The following is a 19,535-nucleotide window of genomic DNA, read 5'->3' as shown; positions in this document are numbered from 1 at the left end:
TTCACAATTAGTATGAAGTATGGAACTAAATGTGTTTCAGTGCTTGTATGAAACATACCAGAGAAGACCTGAGCCAATGCAGTGTGTTAGGTTGTAAAGAGCTGGGTTTAATTTGTATCCATTTACTGTTTGAGATTTGAAAAAGCATACACATTCTTGTTTTTGAAAAAAAATTTACATAAATCTTTATATTGTGTTCGTATCCTCGAAAGACAGAGTTTAGATTGCACAAATTAGCTTTTACTTGGGCAGATTTTCTAGGGAGATTACTTTCATCTGACCAGCATAATATGTTTGCAACAAAAAAAGTCAAAACAGGGGTCCACGAAGTTAAAGGAAAGTACAGTTGATACTGAAAATCTAAAATAAAAATAGAAATATTAAGGGTGGCACTGAGGCTCAGTGGTTAGCACTGTAACCTCTCAGCACCAGGGACCCGGGTTCAATTCCAGCCTCTGGCAACTGTTTGTGTGGAATTTGCACGTTCTCCCCATGTCTGCGTGGGTTTTCTCCGGGTGCTCTGGTTTCCTCCCGCAGTCCAAAGAATTGGCCATGCTAAATTGTCCATCATGTTAGACGCATTAGTCAGAGAGAAATGGGTCTGGGAGGGTTACTCTTTGGAGTGTCGGTGTGGATTTTTTGGGCCAAATGGCCTGTTTCCATACTGTAGGGAATCTAATCTAATTTTTAAGAAGTGCTGTTCAGCTCTCTAATCCCTATTTTGTAAATATAAGGAAGCTAATTGACAGCCTAAAAATTCTCAAATGTTAAACTGTTAAACAGCCTTTCTCTTGATCTTTTTAAGCATTTTCCATTTTAAATCCTTAAATCTGGTATGCTAGAGATGTCTTTGTGAGGAAGCTGCTTTAAAGAATGAGTACAAACAATTTTGAAAGTTGATCTTCATTATTTCTAGCATAAAGTTGTTTGCCCGTTTTTTGTGAAATCCTTAATACATTTATTTTTGCCTAAAGTAATTGCTGAAACTGAGTGGATTTGAATAAATAATCTCCAAATAAGAGAAAAAATGCATTATGGAAGAGCGACATTGTTGAGAACAGTTCAAAGATTAATTTGATTTAATAATTCAGTGTCAGTATTTATGTATTCCTGATAAATTCAAAACAAATTGTGTTAACTCCAATCTCATTTGTCAATATTATTTTGTAAATATTACCCCACAGTACCCTGACTAAACTGGGCACTACTAGATGTAAATCAATGAAGTTGTAGTTATTGTTAATCTAACTGAGAATCAGTGAAATGAATCTTATTTGTATCACTGCCAAATAAATGCTTAATGTCCTGGACTATGTTGAAAAATGTACACAGTAAGGTGAAAATTTCAAGTTTGTCCCTTGTAACATTTGTGATTTTTAACTAATTAATAAACTTGTTTATGAGCATGTGAGTCCAAGTATTAGTACACAACTTTTATTTTCCATAATTTGGAGGTTGAAGATTAATATCTCTCACTTGCAGTATCTTAGAAATTACAGCTTTGGCTTTTCATTTTGATGAAACAGCTCCCCCCTTAAATACGCAGGTTTATTTTGCGCAACATAGAGGAATCTGGTTGAGCTTTTGTACGCTGCTTCTGTAATAGTGCTTCAGTGATGGTTAGTTGTGTATTATCATTAATTATGGTTTTTTCACGGCATATTTTTATTTTGTTTGACTTGTTCTGTTGATGTACCACATGACGTTTGAGCAGTATGTATTGACTGGGTTATTGATCTTTTACATAGAAAATAATTAAGTAAAGAATCAACTAACAGGGCATCACATATTTTAGTTTAACAAAATAAATGTTTCAAGAACAACTGTATTAAACCAACGAGTTAATGATATTTATGTCATCCCTTTACTGTTCTTTTGAAACTAGCGACAGCGCACGTTGAGATCACAATTGAAGATGTACACATTGGCATCAGTAACTCTTGTCAAAGCTTATTTGTTTTCAAAGATGGTCTGTAATGATTGACCAGTCCTCACTTATAAAAATGTAATGCACCCATATGTCACAAATCAGTGAAACTCTTAACAAAAGTACATCTTGAACTTTCGATAAATACTTACCATTCAACAGAATGTGTATTTGTAATTTTTATGCTTTGTGAACATTTATTTACAATAACTACTGAATTAAGAAAACTGAAGAACAAAATCCACCAGAAAGTAGCTAAGGCTGTTTAACTTCTGTGTTTTAGTTTCAGATTCTGTGTAGGCATACAGTATTGAAGCACTGTGATTGATTGAAATTACTGTTGGTTGATTGAATATAAATGTGTCTCCAAGGGTTTTTAAAGTACTGTGGTTTAACTGTAACTTGCTGAGTACAGTAAATAATGTTGCAGCAATTTCATTTGTATGGACAAGATATTGTCACAAATGTTAAGCTACTGCCATTCTCAGTATTGAGTTCAAGACTCCGTGTTGAATCAGACTCCAAAACATTAAATCTGATTAAGGCATTACACATTATTCATTTGAATCAATGCCTCTTCATGACGCATTTTTCAGTGACAGTTAAATTTTTCTGCTTCTCTTCCAATTTCCTCCTCCTCTGCTGAAGATGTTTATTCTTGGTCCAGTTGTTTCACTGGCATCCAAAGCCATCTGATATTTGCTCAAGTAATTATTTTTCTTGTGTGGCTTGGATTGTTAGCCTCAACAGGGTACTTTGAGGGAGAGGAATGTGTCACGGTTGGCCTTGAATTTGTCCTCGCCTGACATATACCCATGTATGTTCTTTGAGGAGCCACAGGATAATTATCAAGAGATAAAAACACATCTTTCGACTCACTCATGCCTTGGTAGCCCAGTGACACTGACATCAATTGTAACATCCTAAATGAACCCAGCTGAGATTTTTTGACTTGTGGAAAACCATTGAGCAACTCTAGTAATTTCTTTATCTTTCTGGTTCTGTACTGCATTAGATGCTGCACCTACTGAGCTATTAGGGGTGGTCTGGTAACAGTTAGTTTTATTTTTCCACTGGACTTCCCTTGTGAAATGTTTTGTATGTGTTTTTGCCCACTCTTGTGCATTGTTTTCAATGGCAGGTCAAAGTAATGCTATCAGCTGATGCTTGTCAATGGGTGATTGAAAGGTATTTAAAGAACTTTAAAGTGCTGCACACCTAAGAGTGAGAATTTTCATTCTACAATACACAGATTGTCAATTTGCCAGTTGCAAATGACACTGGTATGCAGCTACTTAAGCACTTTATATGTGATAACAGAGAACCTTTCTGTTATGTGCAAGTACAATTTTATACGCATAAGAGTACTTGTCCTGTTCTCTAAGTAAGGATGAGTTGCAGAAAACTCAGAAAAGTGTTTAGTTTATGAGTCTTTGTGAGGTACCACATGCTTTTGAGAGGCTGTGTCTGTGAAATGTAAATGATACAGACTCTGTATGCCTTTCATGTCTTAACTGAACAGCCGTGAGGTTCCACAAGATGTGTCTGATGCGTGATAAACTGGACCATTAAACTCAATTCTTCTTTTATTTTTGCCTTGCCTGGAATGTTTTTTTTCTCTTTAAGTGTTTCATGATCCTTTGGGCAATGCTTTGCTCCTTGTCAATTGCCAGCTTGTTTCACTCCAGAGGTGAGACTAGATGCGTAACTTGTACTGAACATTTAAGTACTGTTACTTGCCAGGCTCATTTATGCATTTACTCTTTTATCATTGAACTTTACACTGGCCATTTCTGAATAAGAAAATTCTTGGCTCTTAAATCCATTCCTCTGTTTTGATGAATGAACTCCTTCAGTCTATGTTTGGGTCTCGCTCCTCAGTTTCATATTCCTTAACAGACTATGCTTTCTTGGAGTGTGAGGACTCCATTTGGAAACGCCAGATGGCCCAGGAGTGATGTTAATCAAGAGAATTTCTACGTCCATTATCTACAAGGCCCTTTGCTGCACACATTCTTCTAGCCTGTGAAGATTCCTGTGGTGAAAACTAATTCTATGAATGGACAGTAAGGCTTACGCCCAAACTCTGTATCATTAGGTGGTGTGATACATACCAGACAACATGGAAGACCCTCCATAGAGAATTGTAATTACTGTGGTGAGTAATTGCTATCTGAGAAATTTAAATTGGCATTAGTAATTCCTCATTTTATAAAAAAAAGTAACTGATATTTTTGTTTTATACAGTGAAATACCTTAATGGGTCCATGAGATATGGTCAGTAAAGAGAAAAATAATAAACATGACTTGTCTCATGTTTTGTTCCCAGTGTTTGTACCCCAGTGTGTTTTCATTTTAACTGAAATGGCAAACAATTGTAAGTGAGAACACAAGTGTGGATAATCACGAAAATAAACTTTTGTCCAATTTTTGACAAAATTATTTAAACTGTTAGTTTGTTGCACCCCTAGTGTACGCATTAAAACCTTTTATCTTTGTTTTGTGTTCTATTCATGTTGCTCAAAAGACAGTTCTTTAATTTTTTTTTCTCCATTGCTAATCTATGAAATGATCTACTGTATAACTGAATCAGAAAGACATTACCTTTTAACTTTTGATTTCAGTAACTTTTAAAGTTAAATGTAGCAGGTGTGCTTAATTTGGCCTGCTTATAATTCCTTAATTGGGAAAAAGTTTTAATGTTAGCATAGAGCATGAATACATCAGAATATGGATTTGTATATAAAATATCATTCTGGATGTTTTGATTCCATAAAAATTTATGGTAAATATTTCATTTAATGGCCAATGCAAATAAATAATTATTCAACCTATTTCACACCATCAAGAATTCTGGCTACCTGATTGAACAGTTACTGATGACTTTCATTTACAGGGGTAAACAGGTCAAAGCTTCAGGATATGATTGCAGATCTCAGAGATGATGAGCTGCCTCACATGCCATCTGGAACCATGATTCAGTCCAGGCCAACCTCTTCCAGACTGGCTGATCATGACAGCTCAAGAACAGAAGAAGGTATAACTAAAATTATTACTGCATCTCCATGTTGGGTAGTCAGTATTTCAATAAAAACAAAAAGTGCTGAAATTGGTCAGCAGGTGTTCAGCATCTGTGGAGGAAGAAACCAAATTAACGTTTCAGGTGGATGACTGTTCATTAGAACTGGAAAAAATGAACTGTGTGACATGATCTAAACAAACATTGTTTGACAGTGAAAAGGGGAAATTTTGTAAAGTACATAAAAATGGGAAGGTCTGCGATATGTGGAGCATCGAAAATAATAATTAGAATGGGGAATGCTAAAGAAATCTGTTCTTATCTGCCATATTTGTTTAACAGACATTTAAATCAAAACATTATCATCAGCTGCTGCCTGAAACAATGGAGAGAGTGGTTATGATCAAAAATTGTTGATTACAATTGCTAAGTAGAAAGATGAGGTGCAGTTTCTTAAGTTTGTGTTAAACTTCAGCAGGCACCTGGAAGCTCAAAAGCATGCTTAACGTGCGAAACGATGTGTTTCATAAACACTGACCACCTAATCTGAGTTTGAATCCTCAATGCATTAACTAAACAGGAAAAAAAATGACAAGTCAGTCTCTTGGGCTCATTTGGGAGAAGCTTATACCTGAAAAATTATTCCAGTTCTGTTCAGGTTCCCTCTCCCACTATTTATTTCAGGTACATTGATGACTTTATTGATGGGGATCCCTGCTCTCACCCTGAGCAGAAATTTCATCAACTCTGCTTTCAACCTTTCTTTGTCTTCATATCATCTATTTCCCATCTGTTTCCTTCCATGTCTCATCTCTGGTGATACATAATCAACCAGTGTCGACATTCAAGTGTTCCAGAATCAACATTGAGCTCAACATTGTAGTTCATGGCTACTCTTTTTTTTAGGCGGAAGCTGCTGTTAAAATTTACGGCTCCAGACCCCGTATTTAGTTGCTATTACCTGTCTTGTGGTCTGTTTATTATTTAATCACTTCTATCACATGCCTTATCAATTACTTTTCTTCTTGTTTTCTCTTGCCCCTCAACCAAAAGCTGTTATATCACCAATTTCTTTCTGGTTCTGATCAAAGGTCATCCACTTCAAACTTAACTTTATTTCTCTTTTTCCAAAAATGCTGCCTAATCTGTTGGGTATATGCAGCATTTTATGTTTCTGTTTCAGATTTTCAGCACTTGTAGTATTTTGCATTTGTCAGTCTGACATGTTGGTATCTTCCCACCCTAACACATCTCTTAGCAACTCATGAGAATATGCAAAATGGAAAGGTTGTCACTACTTATGTTTGAACTACCAAAACAATGGCTCTATGGTAACTAAGCAATACATGTTTGAAAAAAATTGATGTTTCTAACTAAATGATCAAAATTGCAATGAACACTTGAATTCCTCAAGATGTTGTCATGTAGTGCTAGAAATCCTGTTTATCTCTTTCTCATCTGAAGTAGAATCCATGCTTCTCATTATAATACTGGAGGTCAGAAGTAAGACCCTGAAATAGATTTTTGTGGTTATTTTGGAAAGCAATTTTAGTTATTTAAATTTATATAATGTTGTATAAATTATTTAGTGTTTTTAGCAATGTTTATTATGATTTTACATTGCCCACCTTTGTTTTAATAACATGCATTCTGCACCTCTTTTGTTCAGTACAAAATTCCATAGTTTCCAATAATTCTGACTGGAATGTATTCATGTGAAATTGTTAGGAGATCATGGTGCTATCCCTTGAAATGGATACTTCAACAGTGTGACGGAAGGGCACCCACGCCCTTCCCAATTCTGTCTCGGCATTCTTCTCATGTAAAGTAGAAAATATGAGATTGGTTACATGATGGAATATGCATTTCCAGTTAATAGATTTTCATTACTATTTTCTTCCAGCATCCCTCTTTCATATTCAATCCCTTTTATCCCTTGGTGATGTCCTACTGCAAATTTTCCTACACTAATTACTCTTATTACATTGCCACGTGAATTTCTACTGATAGACCTGTTAGCATATGAGAAGAAGCTCAGTAGTTTATTATTAAGTGGCTCAGTATTTCAAAATATCAAAACTGATTTAATTATTTTTTATTCTCTGTGTGGGGGTTTGGAAGTCCTAAGTATTGTATTTTGGTAAAATTATGTTAGTATTTATTTTGAAGCAAGCATATTGAGACTTTTGCTATCAAATATATACAATGTTTCTGCACTTTTTATATGAAATGTGGATAAGCTAAGCCCATAATAAAATGATATATTTTCAGTATATCTTATTTGCTATCCTCAAAGCTACCTGGTAAAGACATGACGACCCTTGGAATTTAATTGGTCTTATCACTCATCATTGCTTTGTTCTATATTTGATGATTTTTTTCTATATTTGAATGTCTTCTCCAGGGCATAAGTCTGGCTAAACTTTATGGAAAACCTAGCTGACTTAAAGATAGAATATGTCTCCAACACTTTGATATGCTGCATAATGTGAAGAGAGTGAGCATGTTTCCTGCTTCTTGTGTGCTTGTTTGCTTCTCATTTTTGATCGGTACTACTGGCTATCAGTGCAAAAAAAAGAAGCATGTACAAGTCTCTTGTCAGTACACTTTCTCATGGTGACACATAGAAACTGGATCCCTCTCACCCCAAGCTAAAAGCCCCTGAGGAATTTTGGTTCCCTAGATATTTGGTGTGCAGGCCAAGGGGTGTGTGGACAAGAGCCTTGCTGCACATAAACCATACTCCTAACTATGGATTATAGCCTTATAAATACTTTGGGAGATTTGAAGGCTAAAGGAATAATCCCTGACAAAAATCATGGACTAGAAACTAGATGTGGACTAATCTCTAAATGTATTGTCTTTACGACAATTCTTGCAACCAAGCTGGGGTCAGATATAGTGCTTTGAATTTCTTTGTCCCAACCAGGTAGGCAGTCCATATACTTTGCCACTGTTTTTGCTCTGGAGAGGTCACTCCAGTTTTGTTGCAAGACATTAACAGCAATGGAGACAGCAGATATGAGTGATAATCCCAGAATAGAAGGTGGATGTTCAGGGCTGTCTTTCACTGGCCGTTCACTGTCTCTGCCACAGATGCACAATGGTACCATGTGTAGCATCTAAAAGATGTACTTAATCAATTCACCACAGCTTCTAAGACAGCACCTTCTTAATCCATCTCCTTGATCACCGGGAAGGACGAGAGCACTGCCACTTGTGAGATCTCCTCCAAGCCTTGCCATCCTGACTTGAAACTATGTCATATTACCTTCCTTCACTGTCACTGGATCAAAATCAAGAGAATTTCTACATCCATTATCTACAAGGCCTTCCTAACAGCACTGTTTATATATCATGCCATAATGATCTGCAGTGGTTCAAGGAGGTGTCTTATACTTTCTCCAGGATAATTTGTGGTGAGCAATAAATGCTCGTCTAGCCAGCGATGCTGACATCCCCCTGATTAAGTCTTTAAAAATATATTTCAGAGGCTACTTGTAGCAACTCAACAGTTTATGGTTGGGATCAGTATAGAATAGATCATGAAATCATAAAATCTTGAACTTCTGCCAGCACAAGGATAGCCTTTCATTCAGTCACGTCTATACTGGCTGTATACAAAGCGGTTTACCTGTTGCTACTCCCCTGTCTTTTTGCTGCAGCCTTGCAGTTTTTGTTCCTTTTTCAGATAATCCAATTTCATGAATGCTGTGATTGAATCTACCTTACAGATCCTAACCATTTGATGCATTGAAGAAAAAATGTTGCCATTGCATCTTTTGCCAATTATGTTAAACCTGTTCGTCCTAGTTCTTAATCATTCTACTTAGGGAACAGTTGTCTCTGCCTACACTGTTCACAACCCCTCAGGATTTTGAAAATCTCTAGCCGATATCCTCTCAAATGTTCTCTCCTCCGTGGAGAACAGTTGCAGCTTCTATAAATATGTAATTTAAGTACCAGATCCTTGGAATCATTCTTGTAAACTGTTACCCTGTGTTACCTCCAATCCATTCTGAAGTGTGATGTCCAGACCTGGATATAATATTCCAGTTGAGATTGAATCAGTACATTATGCAGGTTAGCCTCAACTTTGCTTTGTCAGCCCAAAACCCTGTTTTTAATGTCTAGGAGTCAGTATGGGTTTTTACCCACATTCTTGATCAGCTTTGCCACCTCCAGTAATTTGTGCAAATAATTTGTGCCCTTTTGCTCCTGACTTCCTGTTTTGAATTTATCCTTCTCTTATTTCTGTTTTCTTAGCAATTGAATAAATTCACACTCTTCTACATTAAAGTGTCACTTGTCTACCCATTCCACTAACCTGTCTTTGTTCTTTTAAGGTCTTTGCAGTTCACAGTGCTTTGAAATTTCGTCTTGTTGTTAAACTTCAAAATTGAGCTATTTACACTACTGTCTAGGTCATTCAGCACATAAGAAGTACAGAGATCCTAGCATTGACCCTTTGAAATTCTATTATAAATCTACCTCAAGATCACTAGGCTCTGTCACCAATACTTGGTGAACTTTGGTTGTCACTCAACCAAATTCATCTGTGCTACTTTTCCATGAACTATAACATGTCCTTGTGTCACACTTATTCAAATGCTTTTGTACATCCATAAACACTAAACGAACAGTATTAGTTTTATTAACCTATGTTACCCATCAAAAAAAACTTGCAATGTAGTTAAATACAATTTTCATGTGATTCCATGCCAGCTTTTCTTAACTAACCTGCATTGTCCAAGTGATTGTTAATTTTATTCCAAGACAATTTTTTTTAAACAAGTGTTTAGCACTTGCAATTTTCCAGTCCTTCAGCACCACCTTTGTCTTGAAGGAGGATTGGAAAATTACACCAGTGCTTCTACAATTTTTACCTTACTTCCCTCAGCATCCTTGAATGCATCTCATCAGTTTGTAGAGGCTTACCTTTAGGTATAGCTAGCTATCTGGTGCCAAATGCTTAATCAACTTCTAAGTTATCAAGTGTCTGAGGTACCTACTGTTTCACTGTGACTTGGGCAACACCTTCTTGGATAAAGACAGATGCAGTATGCCTCTGACTTCTGCCCCTCTGCACAAGTCTCCTTTTGGGTCCCCGATTGCTACAAAGCTCCATTTACCAAATCTTCTTTATTATTTTTATATATCTCAAAGATTTTTGAATGCTCTCTCTCAGCTACCAGTCCTTTTTCATATTCTATCTTTCTAAGGAGAGCCTGTGTTTTGGTTGCTGTTTTGTTTGTCAATTTTTGCTTCTGGTTTATCTGGGTTAAATCAAGTCTCACTCCATTGCAGTTGGCTTTCTCGTTATTTTTTCTACTCTGGTTTGCTCCTTGTCCTTTTCCATTTCCAAACCTTATGATCCAATGATCGCAGTTCCCTAAATGACTCCTGCACTTAGCCCACCTCATTCCCTGAAGCCAGGTTCAGCAGTTTTCTCCTTTCTGATTAGACTGGAAAGTTCTATTTAACAGACTCCAGAAGATTTAACCCCCTCTGCTTTTTATTCTACTTTATCTCAATCTGTATTCAGAAAATTGAACTCCACCCATTATATAATGGTATCATTATGCTTGTTATTTCTCCCTGGTTTTGTTAACTTCATGCCTTTGTCTTTTTCACTTCTTGGTGGCCCATGGGATACAATTAGATTAGATTAGATTAGATTTACAGTGTGGAAACAGGCCCTTCGGCCCAACAAGTCCACACCGACCCGCCGAAGCGCATACCCCTACATTTACCCCTTACCTAACACTACGGGCAATTTAGCATGGCCAATTCACCTGACCCGCACATAAGAAGTACAGAGATCCTAGCATTGACCCTTTGAAATTCTATTATAAATCTACCTCAAGATCACTAGGCTCTGTTCACCAATACTTGGTGAACTTTGGTTGTCACTCAACCAAATTCATCTGTGCTACTTTTCCATGAACTATAACATGTCCTTGTGTCACACTTATTCAAATGCTTTTGTACGTCCATAAACACTAAACGAACAGATTAGTTTTATTAACCTATGTTACCCATCAAAAAAAACTTGCAATGTAGTTAAATACAATTTTCATGTGATTCCATGCCAGCTTTTCTTAACTAACCTTTTTGTACCTTAGCTGTGAGCAACTAGATTCTGTCCTTGACACCTCTGAGGTATCATCTTTCTCTGACACAACAGTGATTTCCTTCATCAAGAGTGCCACACTTCCTCCTTTCTTTCCTTTCTGGAACACCTCCTCCCACACCACTGTCACATTAACACACACACACACTCTCCCTCACATGCACGCCCGCACACAAGTCTATGGGGTGAATTCACATTTGCAGAATTGTAATTGGAGAGACATTCTATTTGGTCAGAAAGCACACCTTCTGCAGGCAATCAATGCAAGCAGTCCATCCATGTAACATTTTATTCCTACTTTGGAAATCGGACCAGTCTGGCTCAAGATTGGGCTACAAACAGACTCTAATCTCACACCTTTAATGCATTGTGTGAACGGAGATCTCACTTTTTTAATAAAACCCTAAGTTATCTCAAGAATGTGACTGGAAAGGAGTACTGTGATTTACATATTAATGAACTAAAACCCATTCTAAAAGATGAAAGGCTTAATAACATCTAGATTTGTTCAATATATTGTTTTAATTGCATGACACTGTGATCTTTTGCTATAAATTCTGTCTTATGAACCTGCTGAATGATGAAGGAGCAGCACTATGAAAACTAGTACTTCCAAATATATCTGTTGCACTCAACCTGGTGTTGTGTACTTATATTTAGTAAAGGAAGCTTATCTGTCTTTAAAATGGACAAAGAATCTTTTTAAAAGTCGCATGACTGCACTTGACGATTCAGCTTGTGTTGTGACCATACTGTAATTATCTCAGGAAGTAAGAACATGATGTTTTGAAATACTATGAAATTTCCAGGAAATTTTTAACAGTGGTTTCCCTGAAATTGTGAATAGAATTGTGAATTACCAGATCTGACAGTAAGAGCCTTCGAAGCTAATCACTGAGACAGATAGAATGTTAATTATCTACACTAAAAGATAATGGACGGTCCTCTGGGTCAGTGCCCCAGGCCTAAGTTAGTACTTTAAGCTGGAAGCATGATATGACAGATTGTGGGGAGTAGCCATTTTACATTTTGACCTGCATGAAGTCTGGCTGCAGTCAGCTTCTCTGAACAGAGACTGATAAAGACATCTTGATGCAGTCACTGCTTCTCGGAAGGGAGACGGGAAAAAGGACGCAAGTCTATTTGTACTGAACCAGGTACCAACAGCAACAAGATACAATTTCATAAAATATAAAACAGAGAAACCTTTATTTGCCACCTGTACCTGTTCTGTTCACTTGTGGGAGCAACTTCCAACTGCAGAAATTACAATATCTGTTGAATTCTGACTTTATGTCTTTGGAAATGGAGTCTTGAAGCCAGTCACTGGCCTGCAACAATAAGAGGCTAATCTAAATTCCAATTTTTATAAATACCTTACTTTTATGTGTGGATTTTTGACTAGTGACATAGTCACTTTTACTTGATTAAGAAGCCAAAGTTTTGTAATAAACTAGTCTTTAGCTTGTTTAAACATAAAGCCATTTTGCTGGTTATTTTTAAATTAAAACTTTCAAACTAAAACAGGGCTACCAGTGAGCTACACAAAATTGATAACTCAGAGACCACTCTCAGGGCATGTGATCAAAGCACTAATTTGTCTTTATTACTTTTCCGACTTATTCTGACCCCACACCAACTGTTTTCTATTTTAGTACAACCTGTCTCTTTCAGTTCTTAGTGTATTTTAGGCAGGGAATATTGGGACCTGTTACATTTTGATCTGTTGAACTGACAAAATCAAATACCACTAAACCAATTCTGCAAAAATTTGAAAAGTCTGTGTTAAACTCTGTTTTATGCCTTTTGCCTGGGAGATAACAATAACCAGTTTAATATCAATATGGACTGCTTCCAAGACTTTGGCTTTAGCTTGCTGTTGCAATTTCATTAGCGCACAAACATTTTTGAAGTGGCTATCACCAAATCAAAATCTGGATTAAAATAAATAATCTTGGATATGAGTTATTCAGAGCTGCCTTCTAACCCATGCTCAGAATTTAATGAGTAAATTCAACCCAAATGACCTTGTAATTACCACTGTTATTGTAGCGTGTGCAAACCAAAATACAACCTAGATTGCTCATCATCCAAATGTTTCTGTACAATTGATGGAAAAATGTCTAATCAAAACTAAACTTTTGTGTATGTGTTTAAATTCTATGCAATCTTCAGCCATTTTTTGTTCCATGTTACCTGTTCAGTAAAGCAACATTTCTAACCAAGTATTTTCATTTAGCTATAGCACCAAATGTTGCTCAGTGTATCATTGAGATTTTTTTTACTCGGTCGCATCAAAGGAATTTGTAAATAATACAGTTAGGTAATCTGAAGTAGCTTTTGAAGTATTATATATTGCTTAGGAAAGTTATGTAGATTTAACGCCTGTTGATGACAACTGGTTCATTTCTACTGCAAATTACAATTGCAAGTCAAGTAACAGAACTGGGTGACTGCTTTGTGTCTGGATTTTAATATTTCTTCATGCAGCAAATTATTTTAATTCACATGAATATGCCTAATAGTTTAAAACTTAAGGTGGTAACATTGTCTAAAAGCATTTGGTGTAGAAGCACTTTGTGAAATGTGAAAGACCTGTTTCTGTTGGGTGGAACAGGCAAAGTTAATTAATCAGTTTATCAGTGGGAAACCTGATTATGGAGAAGTGTAATTATTTTGAACCTTTAATACCATTCTATTCGGTGATACTTTCATGTTGAAAAATATTTCCGTATATTGTGTAGATAGAACACCAAGATATGTTTTCACATTCAGATCACAATCCTGAATTGATGGTTCATAACCTCATGCACATCCATGCTCGCTCTTTAACAAAACTCAGTTCTTCTGTTCCCAATTGCAGGAATAATTGCCATGATTTTGTTGCTTTACAAAATCAAAGAGACAACTTTTCAAACAGATTTGCAGGATTGAAATAGAAATTAAGCATTGATCTTGTTATAATCCTCCACTAAAATCCTTAAAGTTCAGCTGTATTAAAATAAATTAATTTACCTTTCTACTTTAACAGTTCGGTATTTAAATGTGAATTTCTCCAGTTTTATATAGCTAGGCAAATGTTTAGAAAAATGTCTACGAAATAATTTGTTGTAAAGCAGTGAAATGATTATAGTGTTTTGCCAGCAACGTTTGGTTGAGTGTTAAGTAACTTCATAAATTGCATGAAACTTAACCTGTTAGAGTTTGTATGTCTTGCTTCAAGCATGTGTTCTGTCTCATGCCCCCCTTTAATGATCCTTTGAACTTCTGTTCTTCCCTAATTAAGAAGATGACAAGACTGCTAACCTGCACCATAAATGTTAGGTGGAATGTGCATGAGAGTTATCTTGGTTGATGTGACTTATTCTACTTCATTTCCTTCTCTTAGATGGATCATGCAGCTTCTGCTAAGAATCTCCCTCCCTCTATCGCTTTTCCACTTCCACCTATAGTCGAGCATTGGTCTACACTGCTGTGTCGCTGGTATTTAATTTAGCAGATTATATGCATAACAGTGGACAAGCTAACAGCATCTTGAAAATATAAGAGGAATCCCAATTACTTGACATTTTATTCCTGTTTTGAAAGTGGACTGCTACAGTTCACTTGATTGACTCGTTCTATTGTTTGCAATAATAATAGCAGTTGAATGGATTTTGAAATTGTACGTGGTTTCTACATGTAAGTCTGCTGGAGCAGTACTGTTGCAGTGAAACTTTCTGGCACTCAACTTTTTTCTTAAACTTTTTTTGTTTTGTTTTGTTCCTCTGTTTACTTTTTCAATTATCTAGTTCTTTTCTATTTGGCTTTCTTTCTTTAGCTTCTGTTTCACATGGTTATTTCTCCCATATTTTCATTTGTTTTCATTGGCTTGTGATGGAGAGAAATGGAGGTTCAAATTCCAAATTGGTAAAGAATGAGCAAGAAGGAAGAATAATCAACTTGAAGCAGAAGGCACAATATTTTTCATGTCACGGACAAAGAGAAATGGATGAGTTTAAATTGATTACTTTTCTTTTCTTGAGTCTAAGACAAGAAGTTTTGGTTTGGTTTACTCCTTTTTGTTTTCTTATTCCCATCACTTTTTGAGGTAGGTTAAAGGGTGTTCAGATTTCATTTTTTTGAAATAGACGCATAACAAAATTCTTTAATATAAAATCAAGGGTAGAATTTATTAATAAAGCATTCAGAACATGGGGAATTGTTTTATTTGCCCAAATATCCAAGGTAGATACTTTAAAACATTAAAAATGTTAATGTTTATTTGACTTAAAATCCAGTGAGTGGATATCCAATTGGGAGTCTGTCTGTTGACTGATCTTGTAGCATTTCTGGGATGGAAATGGGTCACAGTCAAAGGTGCAGCAGTATTTCTTGTACTTAGATAATTTAGTCTAATTTGATCGGCAAAATCTAAGGTTCTTTATGGCGATGACACTTTTGAGAAGGAACAAGCAAGGGCAAACAGGTCTCCTAGTTACCTGGAACCACTGACATCAAATGACTTAGAATTCCAGAACTGTACATTTAAGCAATTCAAACAGGTTGGATTCAAGTCATGCAATAATTACAAGCATTTCACTTTTTGCAGGCCCATCTTGGTGGGCTAATTGGAAGGCCATTAAGTTAGCAGTATAATTTGTATCTGTCTTTTGAAGTTTCCATGATGTGATAAGGTAAGTAAAGGCATTGGCATAATTGTAGCAAAATGGGTCTTGATGTTTTCCTTTGTCTAAAGCTGGCTGGAAGCAGACAGCTCTCTGACACCTCATTTCCAAGTATGTCATGTCAGCTTTAGCTGAGATGTTAATGCAATTCAAGAGATTCTGAAAATGCAATCATGTAATTGGCTTTGGTCATTTTTTGAGTTCAGCAAGGTTGTCCACTTGTGGAAGAAACTGAATTTAAATGCATAATCATAGAAAATAATACTTTTTTGGAGTAGGTTCTCTTCATGCCCTCTAACCATGACACTGGAAAAGCCTTACATTTTTATATGTTGTAATAAATGTTGTATTGGGAGAGAACCCTTAAATGATGAACAGTAAAATGGACATCAAGAAAAAATGTGTTAACGTGGATTATTTTACAGAATTGTTGAAACCTCTTGGATTTTTTTCAATCTTGGATAATGTTTCACAACAACTTTGTATTACACTTGTTACACAGATTTGGTTGAACAATACAGCACAAAAGGAGGTCAAATGATTCTTTGTGTCTAGAAGAGTGAGTCAGCTCGTCCTGTTCCCCTGGTTTTCACCAATGAACACTAAAATTGTTTCATATTATCAATTTCCTTTTTGAAATCTACAGTTGAATCTTCCAGGTTGCTTATGAAAAAATGTCTTGTTTTTGGATTTGTTACTGATACTTTATTTGTTTATTGTTTTTCTTGTTTGTACTTTTCACATGTTCTGGGTTCAATTTAAAAATAAGCAGCTCACCTCCAAGACTTACAACGTATTGCTCTAAAATTGGGTTTGATGTTAATTGGAACTTTTGTTTCTGCTGAAACACTGCGGCTATCTTTTGGAGTGAAAACATATTAGTTTGTTAGTATACAGGAAAAGAAGTTTTCCTGACATTTGAGAAATTGGAGCATTGGAAAAAAAATCATTGTTTTAATAATGACATATTATTAGGGATACATTAATAAAAACAGGTTCTGCGATTTTTTTTCCCATTTGATTTATGCACTTAATGTTAAATAATTGTTTTTTTTTCAAATAGCTGAGCCGTTGGCTTTTCCCTCTGGAACTGGCAAATCATTTATTATGGGTCCCGATGATGTGCTAGAAAGTGTCTTGGGCCTTGGTGACCTTGCAGACTTGACAGTAGCAAATGATGCAGACTTCAGTTATGATGTAAGTATCTGAACTAATATTACCTCAGTATATTCTAAGTTTGCATTTTTTGTATTTGAACAGCATAAATGTTTTGCATCATACTTCTCTGATAAAATTATGTTATGAGGTAACTTATTTCCAAGACTGTTAGAAATAGCACTAATCAGAATAACCTCTTTTATCTTTACTTTCTATTAGCATATTTATGTGTCACAGTATAGAGAAGAATAGGAAGAACTTGCATCTATTTAGCCTCTTTTATGACTTTTGTGACATGTCATACTTAATTGTTATGATGCGGAAAACTGTGCCAGCTAAGTTTCACACAACAAAGTTCCAGAAACAGCAGTGAAGTAGTTTCATTTTTTTTTGGAGAGAATTTGGATGTGGTATAAATGTTGACCAGTGCATCTGGAGAACTCATGAAAGAGTAAAATACTGCAGATGCTAGAAATCTGAAACAAACAAAGAATGCTGGAGATGTCATATCAGATTTGAAACATTAACTCTCTTTCTCAGACCTGCTGAGTTTCTCCAACATTCTCTGTTTGTTTCACCTAGAAAGTTCATTTGTTGTTCTTCATACAGTGCAATGTGACATTTTGCTGGTAAACAGCTTATCAGTTTTGATGTCTTGTCAAACAGTGCACCAATGTTTCGTTATTTGACTGTAATGTCAGCCTAGATTATCCCCAGCCCATGGAGAACTGCTGCCCCATCAGGCCAGCAGCTCATGACTTCAGCAGTCTCAGAACATGGGCAGGCAATGTCCACAGGGTGGGGGTCCAACGAAGAAGGGTATCTAGGAATCAGCAGCAAGGGAAGGCTCCAGTATCCCCTCTCCCTTCCGATGCCAACTCTTTTGATGACACACCTATCCCCAGGAGATGACAAGCTGGCCACTTAGTTTTGCCTGTTGTGCTTGCTGCATGATGGCAGCCACAGACGCAGCTAGATTAATACTTGTCGCAGCAAGATGAGGCCCTGAAGTGGTCATTAATTGAAATCATTCTCATTAATCTTTCCTGCATTCTGTTCAATATCTTTGTATCCTTACCAAAGTACAGCCCCCAGAACAGGACACAGTATTTCAGCTGAGGCTGGACTAATATCTTCTACAAATTAAGCATAACATCCTTGCGTTTGTATGCTATGTCCTTAATAATAAAGCTAAGGATGCTTTAGGATGCTAAATACTGTCTTCTATCGATCCTAACTCAATGAAAAGTGCAGGAGGACATGCCAGAAGCAGCACCAAGTATATCTAAAAATGAAGTTTCAACCTTGTGAAGCTACAAAACCACCTGTGTGTAAACAGCAGCATGTGATATACAGAGCTAAGTGATTTCACAACCAACAGATCAGATCTAATTTCTGCAGTCCTGCCACATCCCCTTCATCAGTGATGGGAGTGGCCAGTACATCAGGCGAAAAGGTAAGGCTGAAGCATCCACAGCAATCTTCCACCAGAAGTGCTGTGATGTGTGATCTGTATAGACCTTGTCAGGAGATCCATAGCATCACAGATGCCAGTCTGAAGCCAATTTGATTCACCTTCAAGTGGTAATAAGAAATGGCTAGAGGTACTAGACATTCCAAAGACTATGGGCCTGCCATCATTGTGTTAATAATACAGAAAACTTGTTCCAGAACTTGCTGCAACCATAGTCAAGCTGTTCCAGTACATCTACAACACTGGCATCTACCCAAACGCATTGAAAATTGCCCTGATGTGTCCTGTACCCAAAAAGAAAATCCCTCCCAGCTAGTTAAAACTCCATTAGTTTAATCTAAATCACCAGTAAAGTGGTGGAACTGTCATGAACACTGCATATGGGAGATGGCGATCTCGTGATGTTGTCACTGATCTATTATTCAGAGATGCAGGTTATGATCTGGGGCCACTGGTTCTAATCCTGTCATGGCAGGTGATGGAATTTGAATACAATATAATTCTGGAAATAAGAGTCTAACGATGACTATGAAACCATTGAATGTCAAAAAAAACTCATCTGGTTCACTGATGTCCTTTAGGGGGAAAGAAATCTGTCCTTACCCAGTCTAAGCTACATGTACCTGCAGACCCACAACAATATGGTGGACTCTTATCTGAGAATTAGGAATTGGCAATAAATGCTTGCTCAGCCAGTGACACCCACAACCAATGAATGAATTTTTTAAAAAGTTTCTGTTGCCTCTTAATTTTGTGTGTTAATGCCAATGCTAACAGCTCTTAAAACCAACTTGTATTCAGGGCAGCCTTGAAATGTTCTTGTAAACATGCACTTTACCATAATTTAATTTTTTTTCTGCTGTTTTAATGAATAAGTGAAAATTGTGTTTGTGGTGGTTTTTGTACCAGCTACTATTAATCAGCATTAGTCACATGTGAAGAGTACAAAAATTGAGCTACGTTTGGTTTTCACAACCACAGGATTTTTAAATTGTTCCATTAGGCATTGATCTCGTGATCTATTTATGTGCACACGTGTATTGTAGCATTTGTGTGTTTTTTCTGTTGGTCACATAGTGAGTTCACAGTATCACCAGATTGCCTTTGGCTGATGTCAGATTAAGAATAGGTCCTTCACCATCAGTGTAAAGTCAACT

General features: G+C 36.5%; 1 protein-coding gene across 3 annotated transcripts in view; it reads left to right on the top strand.

Annotated features, from left to right (window-relative positions):
• The window catches only part of strn3 (striatin, calmodulin binding protein 3), a 184,636-nt gene that overhangs the window by 88,257 nt on the left and 76,844 nt on the right, over positions 1-19,535 (top strand). For 2 of the 3 annotated variants that reach the window (XM_060829029.1, XM_060829028.1), the window contains 2 exons: positions 4,824-4,964; positions 16,810-16,943. In XM_060829029.1, the coding sequence (XP_060685012.1) occupies positions 4,824-4,964; positions 16,810-16,943 (275 nt within the window). The remainder of the gene's footprint in view (positions 1-4,823; positions 4,965-16,809; positions 16,944-19,535) is intronic. The other variant, XM_060829030.1, reaches the window with a different exon arrangement.

The sequence above is a fragment of the Hemiscyllium ocellatum genome, chromosome 8 (assembly GCF_020745735.1).
Source record: "Hemiscyllium ocellatum isolate sHemOce1 chromosome 8, sHemOce1.pat.X.cur, whole genome shotgun sequence".
NCBI classification, from domain to species: Eukaryota; Metazoa; Chordata; class Chondrichthyes; order Orectolobiformes; family Hemiscylliidae; genus Hemiscyllium; species Hemiscyllium ocellatum.
The sequence above is the reverse complement of the archived record's forward strand: the minus strand, read 5'-3'. Positions and strand labels throughout refer to the sequence as shown.